At 46.3% G+C, this 17500-nt stretch overlaps 1 protein-coding gene across 1 annotated transcript in view; it reads right to left on the bottom strand.

Moving 5' to 3' along the window:
• The window catches only part of LOC133133612 (fibroblast growth factor 11-like), a 32151-nt gene that overhangs the window by 5648 nt on the left and 9003 nt on the right, over nt 1–17500 (bottom strand). Inside the window, exons 2-3 of the mRNA XM_061249715.1 lie at nt 7269–7379; nt 6480–6583 (exon numbers count right to left, since the gene is read on the bottom strand). Of these exons, the coding sequence (XP_061105699.1) occupies nt 6480–6583; nt 7269–7379 (215 nt within the window). The remainder of the gene's footprint in view (nt 1–6479; nt 6584–7268; nt 7380–17500) is intronic.

Raw genomic sequence — 17500 nt, 5'->3', positions numbered from 1 at the left:
AGTTTCGGAAATCATTAAACAAAAGAAGTTAAATGTCGTTTTCCTTCAGGAAACGCAGTGTGATGAAGTTAATGAGGTGGACTGGGGCCTGTGGTGGGAGGGTCAGTGTATCCTCAGCCATGGAACGAGCTTCAGTGCTGGTGTGGCAATTCTGTTTCCCCCAAATTTAAACATTCATATTTTATCCACTGTGGAGGTGGAGGGTGGAGGGTGGTTTTAGTTCATGCAGAAATTGAGGGGAAAACGTTTTTATTTCTGAATGTGCATGCCCCTGATCCGGGATCTGAAAGGTTAGCGGTTCTCAGGGAGGTAAGAGGGGCTCTGTTACAGTGCAGCCATGGTGCGGGCATAGTAGCAGGAGGGGACTGGAACTGCACTGTAGATTTCACAGTAGATGGGACAGGTGAAGAGCCTCACCTACAGTCATCCACATATCTGTCTAGTCTGCTCACTGAACTGGAGCTGGAGGATGTATGGAGTAACAAGCACCAAGCGGTGAGGCAGTACACATGGGTTAGAATGGCAAATAACACAATTAGTGCAGCCAGACTGGACAGAATATATGTGACGGCAACTCGTACGGCTGGCTTACTGGGAAGCTTTATCTCCCCAGTGGGGTTTACAGATCACCATCTGGTGACAACGAATTTGCGCCTCTCTGATTCTCCAAGGGCGAAATCTTATTGCCATTTTAACAACAATCTCTTACAGGATAGTGTTTTTCGCGAGAAATTTATATGTTTTTTGGTACTGTGGAGGAGGAAAAAAGGCGAGGTTGGGAAGGCTCAAATACGGGTCATATACTTCTCACTCCTCAGCAAGCATAAGGGGGGCTGTCCAGATGCTGGAAAGGCAGATAAATGCCGTTGAGAGGAGTTTGCATGGCCAGGACAATCAGAACAGTGAGGAGTTGAAAGATAAAAGAAAATAACTGAGTTCTTTGCTGCAGGAGAGAGTCAAGGGAGCCATGGTGAGGGCTTGTTTCATGACTCTCAAAGGAATGGATGCACCAAGCTCTTTCTTTTTTAACCTGGAGCGGTCTGTGGCGCAAATAAAACAGATGGTGTGTCTCCGCCTCCCAGGTGGGAAGGTGACTACAGACCCAGCGGAGATGAGGAGACATGTGGTGGAGTTTCACACTGAGCTGTACGGGGCACAGGAGTGCGACCCAGACTGCACCACAGAACTGCTGCAGGGGCTGCCACAGCTGGGGCCTGAGGAACGGGACGCCCTTGACTGTGAGCTCAGCCTGGAGGAGCTCAGCCTGGAGGAGATCAGCCTGGAGGAGCTCAGCCTGGAGGAGATCAGCCTGGAGGAGATCAGCCTGGAGGAGCTCAGCCTGGAGGAGATCAGTCTGGAGATCAGCCTGGAGGAGCTCAGCCTGGAGGAGATCAGCCTGGAAGAGCTCAGTCTGGAGATCAGCCTGGAGGAGCTCAGCCTGGAGGAGATCAGCCTGGAAGAGCTCAGTCTGGAGATCAGCCTGGAGGAGATCAGCCTGGAGGAGCTCAGCCTGGAGGAGATCAGTCTGGAGATCAGCCTGGAGGAGCTCAGCCTGGAGGAGATCAGCCTGGAGGAGATCAGCCTGAAGGAGCTCAGCCTGGAGGAGATCAGCCTGGAGGAGCTCAGCCTGGAAGAGCTCAGTCTGGAGATCAGCCTGGAGGAGATCAGCCTGGAGGAGCTCAGCCTGGAGGAGATCAGCCTGGAGGAGATCAGCCTGAAGGAGCTCAGCCTGGAGGAGATCAGCCTGGAGGAGCTCAGTCTGGAGATCAGCCCAGAGGAGCTCAGTCTGGAGATCAGCACGGAGGAGCTCACAACAGCCGTGAAACAGCTCTCACTAGGCCGGGCGCCTGGGATAGATGGGCTGACCTCTTGAGGGAGTGTTTTCAAGGCGGCTCATTACCAGTTTCCTGGCAACACGCAGTGCTCTCTCTCCTACCAAAGAAGGGGGGACCCATCGCTCTCCTCTGTACAGACGATAAGATTCTTTCAAAAGTACTGTCAAACAGGCTAAGGAACTATTTAAGACTATTTATTCACAGCGGCCAGTCATACTGTGTGCCTGACGGCACGATCATGGATAATTTATTTTTAATGCGCGATGTATTAGATGTGTGCAACATCTATGGACTAAACACAGGCATCCTATCGCTTGATCAGGAGAAAGCCTTTGATCGAGTGGATCATGTTTTCTTATTTTCAACATTAAGAGCTTTTGGTTTTGGGGAGGTTTTTTTACCATGGCTGGGGTTATTGTATGAAGGGGCAATGTGCATGATCAAGGTTGGGGGTGGGTTGAGTCGCCCAGTCCCTGTTCGAAGAGGGATCAGAGAGTCCCAGCCTGACAGTGTCTGCCTACGTAGACGATGTCACGGTTTTTATTAGAGGGCAGGGGGATGTTCAGGTTTTATCTGATTGTCTTGGTTTATATGAAAAGGCTTCTTCAGCTAAAGTAAATTGGGGAAAATGTGAGGCAGTGCAGATGGGGCAGTGGAAGCAGGGTGGAGCACCTAGTCTACCAGAGGGTCTCAGGTGGGGAAGAAATGGGATGAAGGTTCTGGGGGTTTATTTGGGAACAGAGGGTTTCCAGAAGCAAAACTGGGAGGGTGTAGTGGAGAAGGTGTGTGCCAGGTTGTCTTCATGGAAATGGTTGCTGCATCAGCTGTCCTATAGGGGAAGAGTTCTGGTTGCCAATAATTTAGTGGCCTCGACCTTACGGCACAAACTAATAGTTTTGCAACCACCCAGGGGTCTGATCCAGGAGGTGCAGAAGCTCCTGGTGGACTTCTTCTGGTCAGGACAACACTGGATCAGAGCAGCTGCTCTGTACTTACCCCTGCATGAGGGGGGACAAGGCCTTATGGACATTGCCTTATGGACATCGCCTCGAGAGTAAAAGCCTTCAGAGTGAGAACTGGTCAGCGGTTGTTGTACCACAGTGGATTGAGCTGGCTGGAGCCTGTGCGAGTGTTGCTGAGGAAGGCTGGGCGATTGGGCTCACTCTGTTCTACCAGTCAGTAATACAGGCTTGGAACGTTTTTAAAGCTACTCGCGCACCTGCTGGAGAGCCGGGGGTGTGGCTATTCAAGTACACCCATGTACACAGGAACTTTAAACCTGTTCTAGTTATGTCACGACAGGCTTCTGTGCAGTGACACTGAGCCTGCAGTACCGACTCAGACCAGCCAGAAACTTGGCAATTCAACAGGGATGCTTTGAGCTTGCTCACACACCCACACATGTCAACTAGCACAGCTAATCTAGAACCCAGCACTACACCTCTAGAACCCAGCACTGCTCCTTTATAACCCAGAACAGCACCTCTAGAACCAAGCACTGCTCCTCTAGAACCCAGAACAGCACCTCTAGAACCCAGTACTGCTCTTTTAGAACCCAGCATAGCTCATCTAGAACCCAGAACAGCACCTAGAATCCAGGCCAGCACAGCTCCTCAAGAACCCAGCACAGCCCCTCTATAACCTTACGGTTTCCTGTCAGTGTAAAAGGCTAGTGCAGAGTATATATTAACCACACTCTGTTCATTATTTTATTACTTTAATGAAATCCTGCAAAATGCTCACTGGGGGTTAACTATAAAAAGCCAAAAAAGTGAGTGTGTGTGTGTGTGTGTGTGAGAGTGTGTGAGTGAGTGTGTGTGTGTGTGTGTGTGTGTGTGTGTTAGAGTCAGTCAATCAGTCAAAGGCTGGTTATACGCGCGTGTGTGTGTGTGTGTGTATGTGTTAGAGTCAGTCAGACAGTCACAGGCTGGTTATATGTGTGTGTGTGTGTGTGTGTGTGTTAGAGCAGTCATATCATAAATATAAATGTAGTTTGTATTTGAATAAACTTCACCCTAAAGACCGCACTCCTCTTCCTGTACTCGGACTCCCATCCTGCCTCTGATAAATGAGGACCCCTCAGTGATTTGGGTGTCCAGGTCAGGTGCCTGATCAGATCACATGATCAGATTTGGAGATAGGAGTGTTTGTGCTGTAATGTTGTGTGGCCCCTCCTGCTCTTCAGTAGAATCCCTCTTTCTCTCTCTCCTTCTCTTCTTCCTCTCTCCTTCTCCCTCCCTTTCTCTCTGTCTCTCTCTCCTTCTCTCCTTTCCTCTGTCTCTCTCCCTCTCTTGGCCCAGGAGGTATTCCAGAAACCACAGTCAGGAAATTGGGTCAGGACAGGACGTCACTATTTTTATCAGAATCCAATTTTCAGGAGGCTCCATGGGTTGTGGAGGAACACACCCCACTGACACACACACACACACACACACACACCCCACAGACGCACACTCGCTCACACACACACACACACACACGCACACCCCACAGACACACTCACTCACACACACACACACCCCACAGACACACACTCACTCACACACACACACACACTCGCTCACACACACACACACACACCCCACAGACACACACTCCCTCACACACACACCCCACAGACACACACTCCCTCACACACACACCCCACAGACACACACTCGCTCACACACACACACACACACCCCACAGACACACACTCACTCACACACACACACACACACACACCCCACAGACACACACTCACTCTCACACACACACACACACACACAAACACACACATACTCACTCACACACATACCCATATACCCAAACACTCACACTCTCACACACACACCACACATACATGAGTAGACACACTCCCGTGTACAATAATTTCCGTATGTGATTAAGGTAGGCAGTTAAAGTCCATAAGACCAGCTAGCAAAGTAAGAAATGGAGTTAACCTCTTCATCTATTCAAAAAATGGAGCACAAAGTGATATAAACAAAATACTTCCCGGAAATATACGTTATGCTCATTCATTGAACACAGGGAGAATTTATGCTTGTAGCGGATCTCCGCTAGCTTTCATCACAGTGTTTAACCTCATTAGCCCTGGCATGTCGAACAAAACATTGTTCAATCCTTCCACATTAACGTAAACCAGAGCCTGTAGCTCTGCTAGAGGCATGAAGTGATGCTGTAAACGGAGTTGTAAATGCAGCAGCAAAAGCTGGCCAGATGTTCGCTGATACAGAGAGCAGTTTTAAATGAGAAACAGCTCAGCTAACTTGGTAGTGCCTTTGATACACACAAGCTTACTTGCATATTGCGCTGGGTAGGTTTTTTGGTAGAAAGCAAACATGAATGAAGCAACATTAATGTTAGCTAGCTATAGTAAAACAATTGAAATAAATGTTTTGTTCACTTTCTTTATAGTGGAAAAACTGTTTTACTAGACTAAAATTTACCCTCAATGGGCCTACTTTACTTCAGTCCTTAAATGTTAGATGATTTTTGCCTTTAAAGTATTCACTTTAAAGAAGGAGCATCTCCCTGTTGCACCAGTTTGATGTTCTGTGAAAACGGAACAAGACACTGCACTGGTTTACTTCCAGTCTATGAACGTTCACCATGAAATGGGCCCAGTGACAATGACACCTCCATACAGAGTCTTGCTGTGGTTCTGGAGCTGGTTTGGGCTGTTTGGCTCTGTATCAGACCGCCCTCACTGCTGTGTCCTTGTGTGGCAGTGCTGGACTGCGGCCTTGAGTGCCGCTCCTGGACATCCGATCCGGGCCGCGTCCGGGATCCGGTGATGCCGGATCCTCGCTCTGGGCCGGCCGGGTAACCGGAGATTAAAGCCCATAAACACTGAGGCATAGCACCATAAAAAACAGCCTTCTGCTGCTGGAGCTTCAGAGCCATTTCACCTTTCCACTGAACCCACATCCCCTCTCTCTCTCTCCCTCATTATCTAATCTCTCTCTCCCTCCCTCTCTCTCATACACACACTCACACTCACACACAGTCTCTCTCTCACACACACACTCACACTCACACACAGTCTCTCTCTCACACACACACTCACACTCACACACAGTCACAGTCTCTCTCTCACACACACACTCACACTCACACACAGTCACAGTCTCTCTCTCACACACACACTCACACTCACACACAGTCACAGTCTCTCTCTCTCACACACACTCACACTCACACACAGTCACAGTCTCTCTCACACACACTCACACTCACACACAGTCACAGTCTCTCTCTCACACACTCACACACAGTCACAGTCTCTCTCTCACACTCACACTCACACACAGTCTCTCTCTCACACACACACTCACACTCACACACAGTCACAGTCTCTCTCTCACACACACACTCACACTCACACACAGTCACAGTCTCTCTCTCACACACACACTCACACTCACACACAGTCACAGTCTCTCTCTCACACACACACTCATACTCACACTCACACACAGTCACAGTTTCTCTCTCACACACACACTCACAGACAGTCACAGTCTCTCTCTCACACACACACTCACACTCACACACAGTCACAGTCTCTCTCTCACACACTCACACACAGTCACAGTCTCTCTCTCACACAGACACTCACACTCACACAGGTGTGTGACTCACAGAGGTGTACAGGTATCCCTCGCTGTTCATGGCCAGGTAAAGCCCCGCCTCCATCCCCTGGATAGCCACAATGCGCAGACCCACTGGGACCAGATTACACTGGGCTGGGAGAGTGGGAGAGAGACATTAACAATGTACTGAGAGAGAGAGAGAGAGAGAGAGAGAGAGAGAGAGAGAGAGAGAAAGAAAGAACGAGAGAGAGAGATAGAGAGAGAGCAAAAGAGAGAGAGGGAGAGAGAGGGAGAGAAAGAGAGAGACAGCTGACAGACCTACAGACAGACCTACAGACAGACGGACAGAAACACTCACAGACAGACGGACAGACAGACCTACAGACGGACAGACAGACTCACAGACAGACTCACAGACAGACGGACAGACAGACTCATAGACAGACTCACAGACAGACGGACAGACAGACTCACAGACGGACAGACAGACAGACGGAGTGACAGACTCACAGACAGACTCACAGACAGACGGACAGACAGACTCGCAGACAGACTCACAGACAGACGGACAGACAGACTCACAGACAGACCTACAGACAGACTCACAGAGAGACAGACAGACTCACAGACAGATGGACAGACAGACTCACAGACGGACTCACAGACAGACAGACAGACCGACTCACAGACAGACGGACAGACTCACAGACAGACAGATGGACAGACTCACAGACAGACCTACAGGCAGACCTACAGACAGACTCACAGACAGACAGATGGACAGACTCCCAGACAGACTCACAGACAGACAGACGGACAGACTCACAGACAGACTCACAGAAGGGGCTGCTGTCGTCGCGGGTTCCCTCCACGGTGCCGTCAGGGCGGATCTGCAGGTAGAACCCGTGTCTGCAGTGCAGCTGCGTCACGATCCCCTTCAGCTCCGGCTCTGCACAACCAGAGAGAGCCTCATTATCACCACTCAACACCACTCAACACCGCCACATTATCACCGTCTGTCACTCAACACCGCCACATTATCACCGTCTGTCACTCAACACCACTCAACACCGCCACATTATCACCGTCTGTCACTGAGCACCACCACATTATCACCCTCTGCCACTCAACACCACTCAACACCGCCACATTATCACTGTCTGTCACTCAACACTGCCACATTATCACCGTCTGTCACTCAACACCACCACATTATCACCGTCTGTCACTCAACACCACTCAACACCGCCACATTATCACCGTCTGTCACTCAACACCACTCAACACCGCCACATTATCACCGTCTGTCACTCAACACCGCCACATTATCACCGTCTGTCACTCAACACCACTCAACACCGCCACATTATCACCGTCTGTCACTGAGCACCACCACATTATCACCCTCTGCCACTCAACACCACTCAACACCGCCACATTATCACTGTCTGCCACTCAACACCACTCAACACCGCCACATTACCACCGTCTGTCACTCAACACTGCCACATTATCACCGTCTGTCACTCAACACCACCACATTATCACCGTCTGTCACTCAACACCACTCAACACCGCCACATTATCACCGTCTGTCACTCAACACTGCCACATTATCACCGTCTGTCACTCAACACCGCCACATTATCACTGTCTGTCACTGAGCACCACCACATTATCACTCTCTGCCACTCAACACTGCCACATTATCACTGTCTGTCACTCAACACCACTCAACACCGCCACATTATCACTGTCTGTCACTCAACACCACTCAACACCGCCACATTATCACCGTCTGCCACTCAACACCAGCACATTATCACCGTCTGCCACTCAACACCACCACATTATCACCGTCTGTCACTCAACACCACTCAACACCGCCACATTATCACTGTCTGTCACTCAACACCGCCACATTATCACTGTCTGTCACTCAACACCACCACATTATCACCGTCTGTCACTCAACACCACTCAACACCACCACATTATCACTGTCTGTCACTCAACACCGCCACATTATCACCGTCTGCCACTCAACACCACTCAACACTGCCACATTATCACTGTCTGCCACTCAACACCGCCACATTATCACTGTCTGTCACTGAGCACCACCACATTATCGCCCTCTGCCACTCAACACCACTCAACACCGCCACATTATCACCCTCTGCCACTCAACACCACTCAACACCACCACATTATCACCCTCTGCCACTCAACACCGCCACATTATCACCGTCTGTCACTCAACACCACCACATTATCACCGTCTGTCACTCAACACCACTTAACACCGCCACATTATCACTGTCTGTCACTCAACACCACTCAACACCGCCACATTACCACCGTCTGTCACTCAACACTGCCACATTATCACCGTCTGTCACTCAACACCACCACATTATCACCGTCTGTCACTCAACACCACTCAACACCGCCACATTATCACCGTCTGTCACTCAACACCGCCACATTATCACTGTCTGTCACTGAGCACCACCACATTATCACCCTCTGCCACTCAACACTGCCACATTATCACTGTCTGTCACTCAACACCACTCAACACCGCCACATTATCACTGTCTGTCACTCAACACCACTCAACACCGCCACATTATCACCGTCTGCCACTCAACACCAGCACATTATCACCGTCTGCCACTCAACACCACCACATTATCACCGTCTGTCACTCAACACCAGCACATTATCACCGTCTGTCACTCAACACCAGCACATTATCACCGTCTGCCACTCAACACTGCCACATTATCACCGTCTGTCACTCAACAACACTCATCAGCTCCAAGCACCAGAGGATGCCTTTGACAGTTACTCTGCCAGGTAACTAGGACTAAACCCCACCTGCCCTGTAATGTTCTGTGAGATTAATTAGGCACTCAAATCATTAGCCAGGCTTTACATTGCAAATAAAATAATCTACCGCAATTAGATATTCTAGCTCATTGGGAAGAGTATCTTCATGAACGTTATCGTTTTTCAAGGCGATCATTTCTCTCAGTGACCTTCTGAAGTCTCATATCTCCAATGTCACTCTGCTTCTGCACCAACCCTCTCCATTGCTGTGCATTCATTTCTGTGCCCACGGAGGCTGGAGATGCAGAGCGTTGTGGTGTGCAGCATAAATGCGCAGGATATTATTATTAAAAACAGAACAGACAGAATATTACAGGGCACAGGTACAGGGAAGCTAGAACCAGGGTAGGGAACAGAATAACGGAAAGATAAGCTAGCAACGAGAAACTGAAAAAGGACAGGTTTAAATACACAGGGGAATGAGACAACCTAGGCGAGGCAGGGGGTGAGGGTGGTCTAACAAATAAACATCAGGTGAGACACATGAAAGGGCAATCATACAATGACAAGGGAGGAATGAAGACACAGGACTGGATTCACATAGACACATGTAATACAAACGAAGTAGACAATTGCACAGACTTAAGGAATGCAGTGATAGTTAGAGAACAGGTGTGAACACTTCGCAGAATTAAGGCAGATAATCAGAGCTAGAACAGGGAGGTGGAGCTACAGAGCAGTGCACAAATATGGAGAATGTTAATATGTTAGTTACGTGATTATACTATAAATAGGCGAAACTGAATGTTAGTTTGTTAATTAGACGAACATATTAGTGTGTTAATATAATTACTACTGTATAAATTCTATGCTAGTCGGGATTAGTAGATTAGTGTTTTCTACAAACATGAATGAGAAACCAGGAAGCACGTAAAGCGAGACGGAGAAGGAATCATGGGAAACCGGAAAATTCTAAAAAAAAACACCCGAATAATGAATCATGCAGACAGGGAAGTGACTCGGGCTCAGAACTACATAAAGAAACAGACATCACAGAGGAAGACGAGTGCAATGACTAATGAATGTAAATGGAAACCAGAACTGAATATGACAAATAATAAAGTTACAGAAACCTAGAACCTCACTGTATCACTGTCAGCCACCTCATTACTGTATGAGTTATGATGTTAATCATAACCTCATAACTAATGTGCAGGCCAAATGGCCAAGGCCTGTCTACAGCTTGAGGATTTTCTGAGAGCCATCTTGTCTCATAGGTGGATGGATGGATGAATGGGTGGATGGATGGATGAATAGGTGGATGGACAGAGTAGGGTGGCCTGTAGTGTAGTATAGTAGTAGAGTAGTGTAGTATTGACACCTCGGCCCCTTGCCACAGGAGTTCCCCAGGGCTCAGTCCTAGGCCCGCTTCTTTTTTCTCTTTACACTCGTTCCATTGGCCCTGTAATAACTGCACATGGGCTATCCTACCACTGCTATGCGGACGATACCCAGCTCTTCATCGCATTCCCACCATCTGATTCACAGGTTTCTGCCCGTATCTCTGCTTGCCTGAGTGACATCCAGAGCTGGATGGACAACCACCATCTAAAGCTCAACCCAGGTAAGACTGAAATGATATTCATCCCTGCTAATACCTCTCCCCATCTGGATCTCTCCATTTCCCTCGGAGATACCACACTCACGCCATCACCCAGAGCAAGGAACCTCGGCGTGGTGATGGACAGCAGACTGTCCCTTTCTGAGAACATTGCGGCGGTGACCCGGTCATGCAGGTTCTTCCTATACAACATACGGAGAATCCGCTCCTTTCTCACCCCCTACTCGACCCAGCTCCTGGTCCAAGTGATGGTTCTGTCCCACCTGGACTACTGCAATTCCCTCTTGGCTGGCCTCCCAGCGTCCGCTATCAGACCCCTCCAACTTATCCAGAATGCAGCAGCTCGTCTGGTCTTCAACCTTCCCAAATACTCACACGTCACCCCCCTGCTTACTTCCCTCCACTGGCTGCCTGTCATGGCTCGCATCAAATTCAAAACATTGGTGCTAGCCTTCCAAGCAGTTAAGGGGTCTTCCCCAGCTTACCTAGTGGGAACCCACTACTTTTGCAATTGTGTTCAGATCTTTAATGACCTCAGTGAGTCAGGACCTTGGTTTAAGGTTTCATATGAACAAGAAAATATCCCACGTGTCATAGAGTCAGATTTTGTAAGCCCTACTTTGAGTGCTGTAACTGAATTTTACAGTTTCAGATATGTGACCAATGATTTGTGTACCATGTGATGAAATGGGACAGTTTGTTGGTCTCCATCTTGGGGACAGACAGCACTCTCCCTGAGACTGGAGCTTAGTCATCCAAAATGGAGTCTGTCTGACTGAGTCCCTGCCGCACAAAACGCACAAAAGTCTCCCTGTGAATACTTTGTGATCTCTGTGATATTCAGCTGAGCGGCAGAGTAAACAGATAGAGGAGAAAGAACACTCCTGAGGGTGGCAGTAAAAATAACAACTTAGATTAGAGAGCAAGTAGATGCAACCGATTCTCTTCAACAGACAGAACGTTGTCAGGGATGGAGTGCAGATCTTTCTGTACGAGGTACCTCCATTTTGAGCAAAAAATGGCCTTTGTCAAGCCCGTTGTCGTCCTTGGATCAACCAGGCACCTATACTAATGGCCTTCCAGGCACCCATACTAAAGAGATGCATCAGAGAACACTTACAGAACACTTACAGAATGCTTACAGAACATACTTAAAACTTTTTTCATCTTCCACACCTTCTCTCCAACGGCACCCAGGTTTCAGCTTGACAGTGGGGTTAAATAAACCTGACAGAGATCAGGAGGGTGTGAGCTGATTTTGGGAATTGGGAATAGCTGTTGGTGGTCTCCGTAAGTGGGAGTTTTTAAGGATGGAAGTGTGTTTTTACAATGTCACTGATGCTTCTGCTGCCTGTTCGGTCAGGCACACACACACACACACATACGCACACACTCTCACACACACACACACACATAACCTCATCACGCACACGCACACACACACACACATAACCTAATCACACACACGCACACATAACCTCATCACACACACGCACACACACACACACACATAACCTAATCACACACAAGCACACATAACCTCATCACACACACGCACACACACACAAAACCTCATCACACACACACACACACACATAACCTCATCACACACACACATACACACACACTCTCTCTCACACACACACACACATAACCTCATCACACACACACGCACACATAACCTCATCACACACACGCACACACACACACACATAACCTAATCACACACAAGCACACATAACCTCATCACACACACGCACACACACACAAAACCTCATCACACACACACACACATAACCTCATCACACACACACATACACACACACTCTCTCACACACACACACACATAACCTCATCACACACACACACACACATAACCTCATCACACACACACACACGCACACACATACACATACTCACACAGAAATAGCCCCATAACCCCATCACACACACACAAACACACAAATAACTCCAATACACACTCACACACACATAACCCCATCACACACATACAAACACACAAATTACTCCATCACACACCCATACACAGAACCTCATCTCACACACACACACTCTCACATGCACACACATATAACCCCATCACACAAACACACACACCTGATAAGAAGGACCAGTCTAAATGCAAAAAGATACATGTATGATGATTTGTGGCTGAGTATTTGAAAGAGAGACTACAGATAGAGGGGGGGGGGGGTACTCTGAAGGGTTGTTATTTGTGTCTTGTTCTGTATCCTGAAGGGTTGTTATTTGTGTATTGTTCTGTATCCTGAAGGGTTGTTATTTGTGTATTGTTCTGTATCCTGAAGGGTAGTTATTTGTGTCTTGTTCTGTATTCTGAAAGGGTTGTTATTTGTGTATTGTCCTGTATTCTGAAAGGTTGTTATTTGTGTTGTCTTGTTCTGTATTCTGAAAGGGTTGTTATTTGTGTTGTCTTGTTCTGTATTCTGAAAGGGTTGTTATTTGTGTCTTGTTCTGTATTCTGAAAGGGTTGTTATTTGTGTCTTGTTCTGTATTCTGAAGGGTTGTTATTTGTGTATTGTTCTGTATTCTGAAAGGGTTGTTATTTGTGTCTTGTTCTGTATTCTGAAGAGTTGTTATTTGTGTCTTGTTTTGTATTCTGAAGGGTTGTTCTTTGTGTCCTGTTTTGTATTCTGAAGGGCTGTTCTTTGTGTCTTGTTTTTTATTCTGAAGGGTTGTTATTTGTGTCTTGTTTTGTATTCTGAAGGGTTGTTCTTTGTGTCTTGTTTTGTATTCTGAAGAGTTGTTATTTGTGTCTTGTTTTGTATTCTGAAGGGTTGTCATTTGTGTCTTGTTCTGTATTCTGAAGGGTTGTTATTTGTGTCTTGTTTTGTATTCTGAAGGGTTGTTATTTGTGTCTTGGTCTGTATTCTGAAGGGTTGTTATTTGTGTCGTGTTCTGTATTCTGAAGGGTTGTTATTTGTGTCTTGTTTTGTATTCTGAAGGGTTGTTATTTGTGTCTTGTTCTGTATTCTGAAGGGTTGTTATTTGTGTCTTGTTTTGTATTCTGAAGGGTTGTTATTTGTGTCTTGTTCTGTATTCTGAAGGGTTGTTATTTGTGTCTTGTTTTGTATTCTGAAGGGTTGTTATTTGTGTCTTGTTTTGTATTCTGAAGGGTTGTTATTTGTGTCTTGTTTTGTATTCTGAAGGGTTGTTATTTGTGTCTTGTTTTGTATTCTGAAGGGTTGTTATTTGTGTCTTGTTTTGTATTCTGAAGGGTTGTTATTTGTGTCTTGGCAGTATGAGCCAATAAAGCCTCTGAATTAAATGAAATTCCATGTCAGAGGAAAGGATTGAGTTAAAGAGGTATGGAGAGAGGGAAGTGGGGAGGGAAGGAGGGAGAGAGGGAAGGATGGAGAAAGGGAAGGAGGAAGGGGGAGAGGGAAGTAGGGAGCAATAGAGACAGAGGAAATTATTGATTGAGGCAGTGAGAGAGGGAGAGAGAGAGGGGGAGGGGAGAGAGAGGGAGAGAGAGAGGGGGAGGGGAGAGAGAAAGTGTGTGAGAGAGAGAGAGAGAGAGAGAGAGAGAGAGAGAGAGAGAGAGAGAGAGAGAGATATTCTACACTTAAATGTTAGGAGCTGTTGGGGATTCACTGATTTCAGTCTGCGATTGTGCTGGCAGTATTTCCCAGACCTAAGAGACACTGGAAGATACTCTATAGCGTAATTTCATGATATATTGAATTCCACAAAGAAGCATCTTATGGATATTTTAGCATGTAATTGAGTTTGAATTTGAAATTGCGTTTGAGTTTGAGTTTGAACTATTGGAACTAGCTTGAGATGAGATGTGTGCATTAACTGGGAAAAGGCATTCAGGACTTTGTTCCAACCTGCATTAGTTAGGTCTTGCACCAACATATTTGGAAATATACCTTTTTTCTGATTTACACAGATGAGATGTTTGATTTCAATTTCATTTCCATTTTTGTGCATTCACTGGCTGGGTTTCCTTGTTTGAGTAACGTGTTAGTTTAGCATAAAGACTGCCTATAGGAGGCAGGCTACAGGCTGAAAATAGCAGTCTTATTTCCACGAGGTCTTGTGTATTCCAAATACACATGTGGGACATTTTTAGAGAAGTTGCACCTTTTAAAACTACCTTCAGAAGGTGTACAGGTCACTGCACTTAACCAGCAGAAGAGGATACATTCAGCGGTTATAACCAACCGTCTAACTTCTCTGAAAACCTTTTTTTTCCCGCATGTGTATTTCAAATACACATGATACCTTGTGTAAATAAGAGAGCTTCAAAGTTGCTGTGAGGTGTATTTCTTCACTTGAAGGAGGTAGGCTACTGACTGACTGTTTTGATGATTAGCTAACACGTTTTGCCATGTTCTTGGTGTGAATGCTCACATTGTTATAGTTGTAGTTGTAGTTCATGGTGTGGATGCTCACATTGTTATAGTTGTAGTTATAGTTCATGGTGTGGATGCTCACATTGTTATAGTTGTAGTTATAGTTCATGGTGTGGATGCTCACATTGTTATAGTTGTAGTTATAGTTCATGGTGTGAATGCTCACATTGTTATAGTTGTAGTTATAGTTCATGGTGTGGATGCTCACATTGTTATAGTTGTAGTTATAGTTCATGGTGTGGATGCTCACATTGTTATAGTTGTAGTTATAGTTCATGGTGTGGATGCTCACATTGTTATAGTTGTAGTTATAGTTCATGGTGTGAATGCTCACATTGTTATAGTTGTAGTTATAGTTCATGGTGTGGATGCTCACATTGTTATAGTTGTAGTTATAGTTCATGGTGTGGATGCTCACATTGTTATAGTTGTAGTTGTAGTCCATGGTGTGGATGCTCACATTGTTATAGTTGTAGTTATAGATCATGGTGTGGATGCTCACATTGTTATAGTTGTAGTTATAGTTCATGGTGTGGATGCTCACATTGTTATAGTTGTAGTTATAGTTCATGGTGTGGATGCTCACATTGTTATAGTTGTAGTTATAGTTCATGGTGTGGATGCTCACATTGTTATAGTTGTAGTTGTAGTTCATGGTGTGGATGCTCACATTGTTATAGTTGTAGTTATAGTTCATGGTGTGGATGCTCACATTGTTACAGTTGTAGTTGTAGTTCATGGTGTGGATGCTCACATTGTTACCTGACAGGAGCCAAAAACATGTTCCTGCGCTCCCTCTCTATCTCTTTCCCTCTGTCCCTCCTTCTCCCACTCTCCCCCTCTCCTTCCCTCTCTCTCTCATACTTTCTCTTCCCCTCCCTCTCTTCTCTCTGTTGGTGCCAGGGACAGTCAGAGCTGTGGGAATTTTTGTGTATTTCTGTAAAGAAACAAGAGTCTGTATATCACAGTGTCATTTCCACAGTGTGGATAAATGTACAATGTACAGCATACAATATACAAAATACAACATACAGCAAACACTGTGCCTCTCTCTCACTCCCAGTCCATTCTCTCTTTCTCTTTGTCAATTTCTCTTTAATTCTATCATTCCATTCTTCTTTTATTCCCTCTGCCCCCCCCCCCCCCCCCCCCATCTCTCTGGTAATCTCTTTAACATCTCTGTCTGTCGCTCTCTCTGCATTACTGCAACAACAAACATATTAAATACAACGCACAGCGCATGACTGGACCTTGAGTGACACAATCACACACACATACACTGAAATTAAATACTCCAGCTCAAATACTACAGCCCATAACCTCTACTATTGTGTATGGTCATTCTAAATGTGAAAAGGAAAACAGAATTTAAACAGGATAATTGAGATCAAGGCAATGTCCCTCAGCCTATTTCTCTCTCTTTCTCTCTCCCCCTCTCTCTCTCCTTCTCTCTCTTTCATTCTTTCAAATTTAAATGAGCTTTACATTGGCGTGAAAAAATACAATGACCATAGAATAAACATTATCTTTCCCTCTCTCTCTCTTTCTCCTGTCTTCCCTGGATCTGTCTCTTCTCTAATTTAGCTGCTTTTCTGGGGGCGTTTTCTCCAGATGCTGACACACAACAGTGTCTTAAATTAAATCTTTTTTCCTGGAGGCCTCAGCCAATGGGAGCAGAGCGGGATAATCCTGCTGGAAGCTCTCCTGTTCCCACAAAAGCGCGAGTGTGCTTCTGAGCACAGATACATAATATACATGCAAATGTAGGGCCCGAAATATGCACACCCTCCAAATACAAAAAAACATTTTAGCTTACTATAGGAATTATGCCCAATATAGCTATATAACTATTGTCTGTAGTTCATACACCAGGCGGGATATACAGTGATATAAGGCAGACTGTAGTGTAGTAGTTAAGGTACCTGACTGTCAAGTAGTAGTTAAGGTACATGAATGTAGCGTAGTGGTTAAGGCACATGACTGGGACCCTCAAGGTCGGAGGTTCGATTCCTGGTGTAGCCACAATTAAGATCCACACAGCTGTTGGGCCCTTGAGCAAGACCCTTAACCCTGCAATGCTCCAGAGGAGGATTGTCTCCTACTTAGTCTAATCCAGAGGTCACCAACCCTGGTCCTGGAGAGCTACTGGGTCTGCTGGTTTTCGCTGTTACTCTGCACTTAATTGATCAATTAGAGCAGATGATTACACAGCTA

This window comes from Conger conger, chromosome 7 (assembly GCF_963514075.1).
Source record: "Conger conger chromosome 7, fConCon1.1, whole genome shotgun sequence".
In the NCBI taxonomy this organism is placed as follows: Eukaryota; Metazoa; Chordata; class Actinopteri; order Anguilliformes; family Congridae; genus Conger; species Conger conger.
This window is presented reverse-complemented; position numbering and strand designations above follow the sequence as displayed.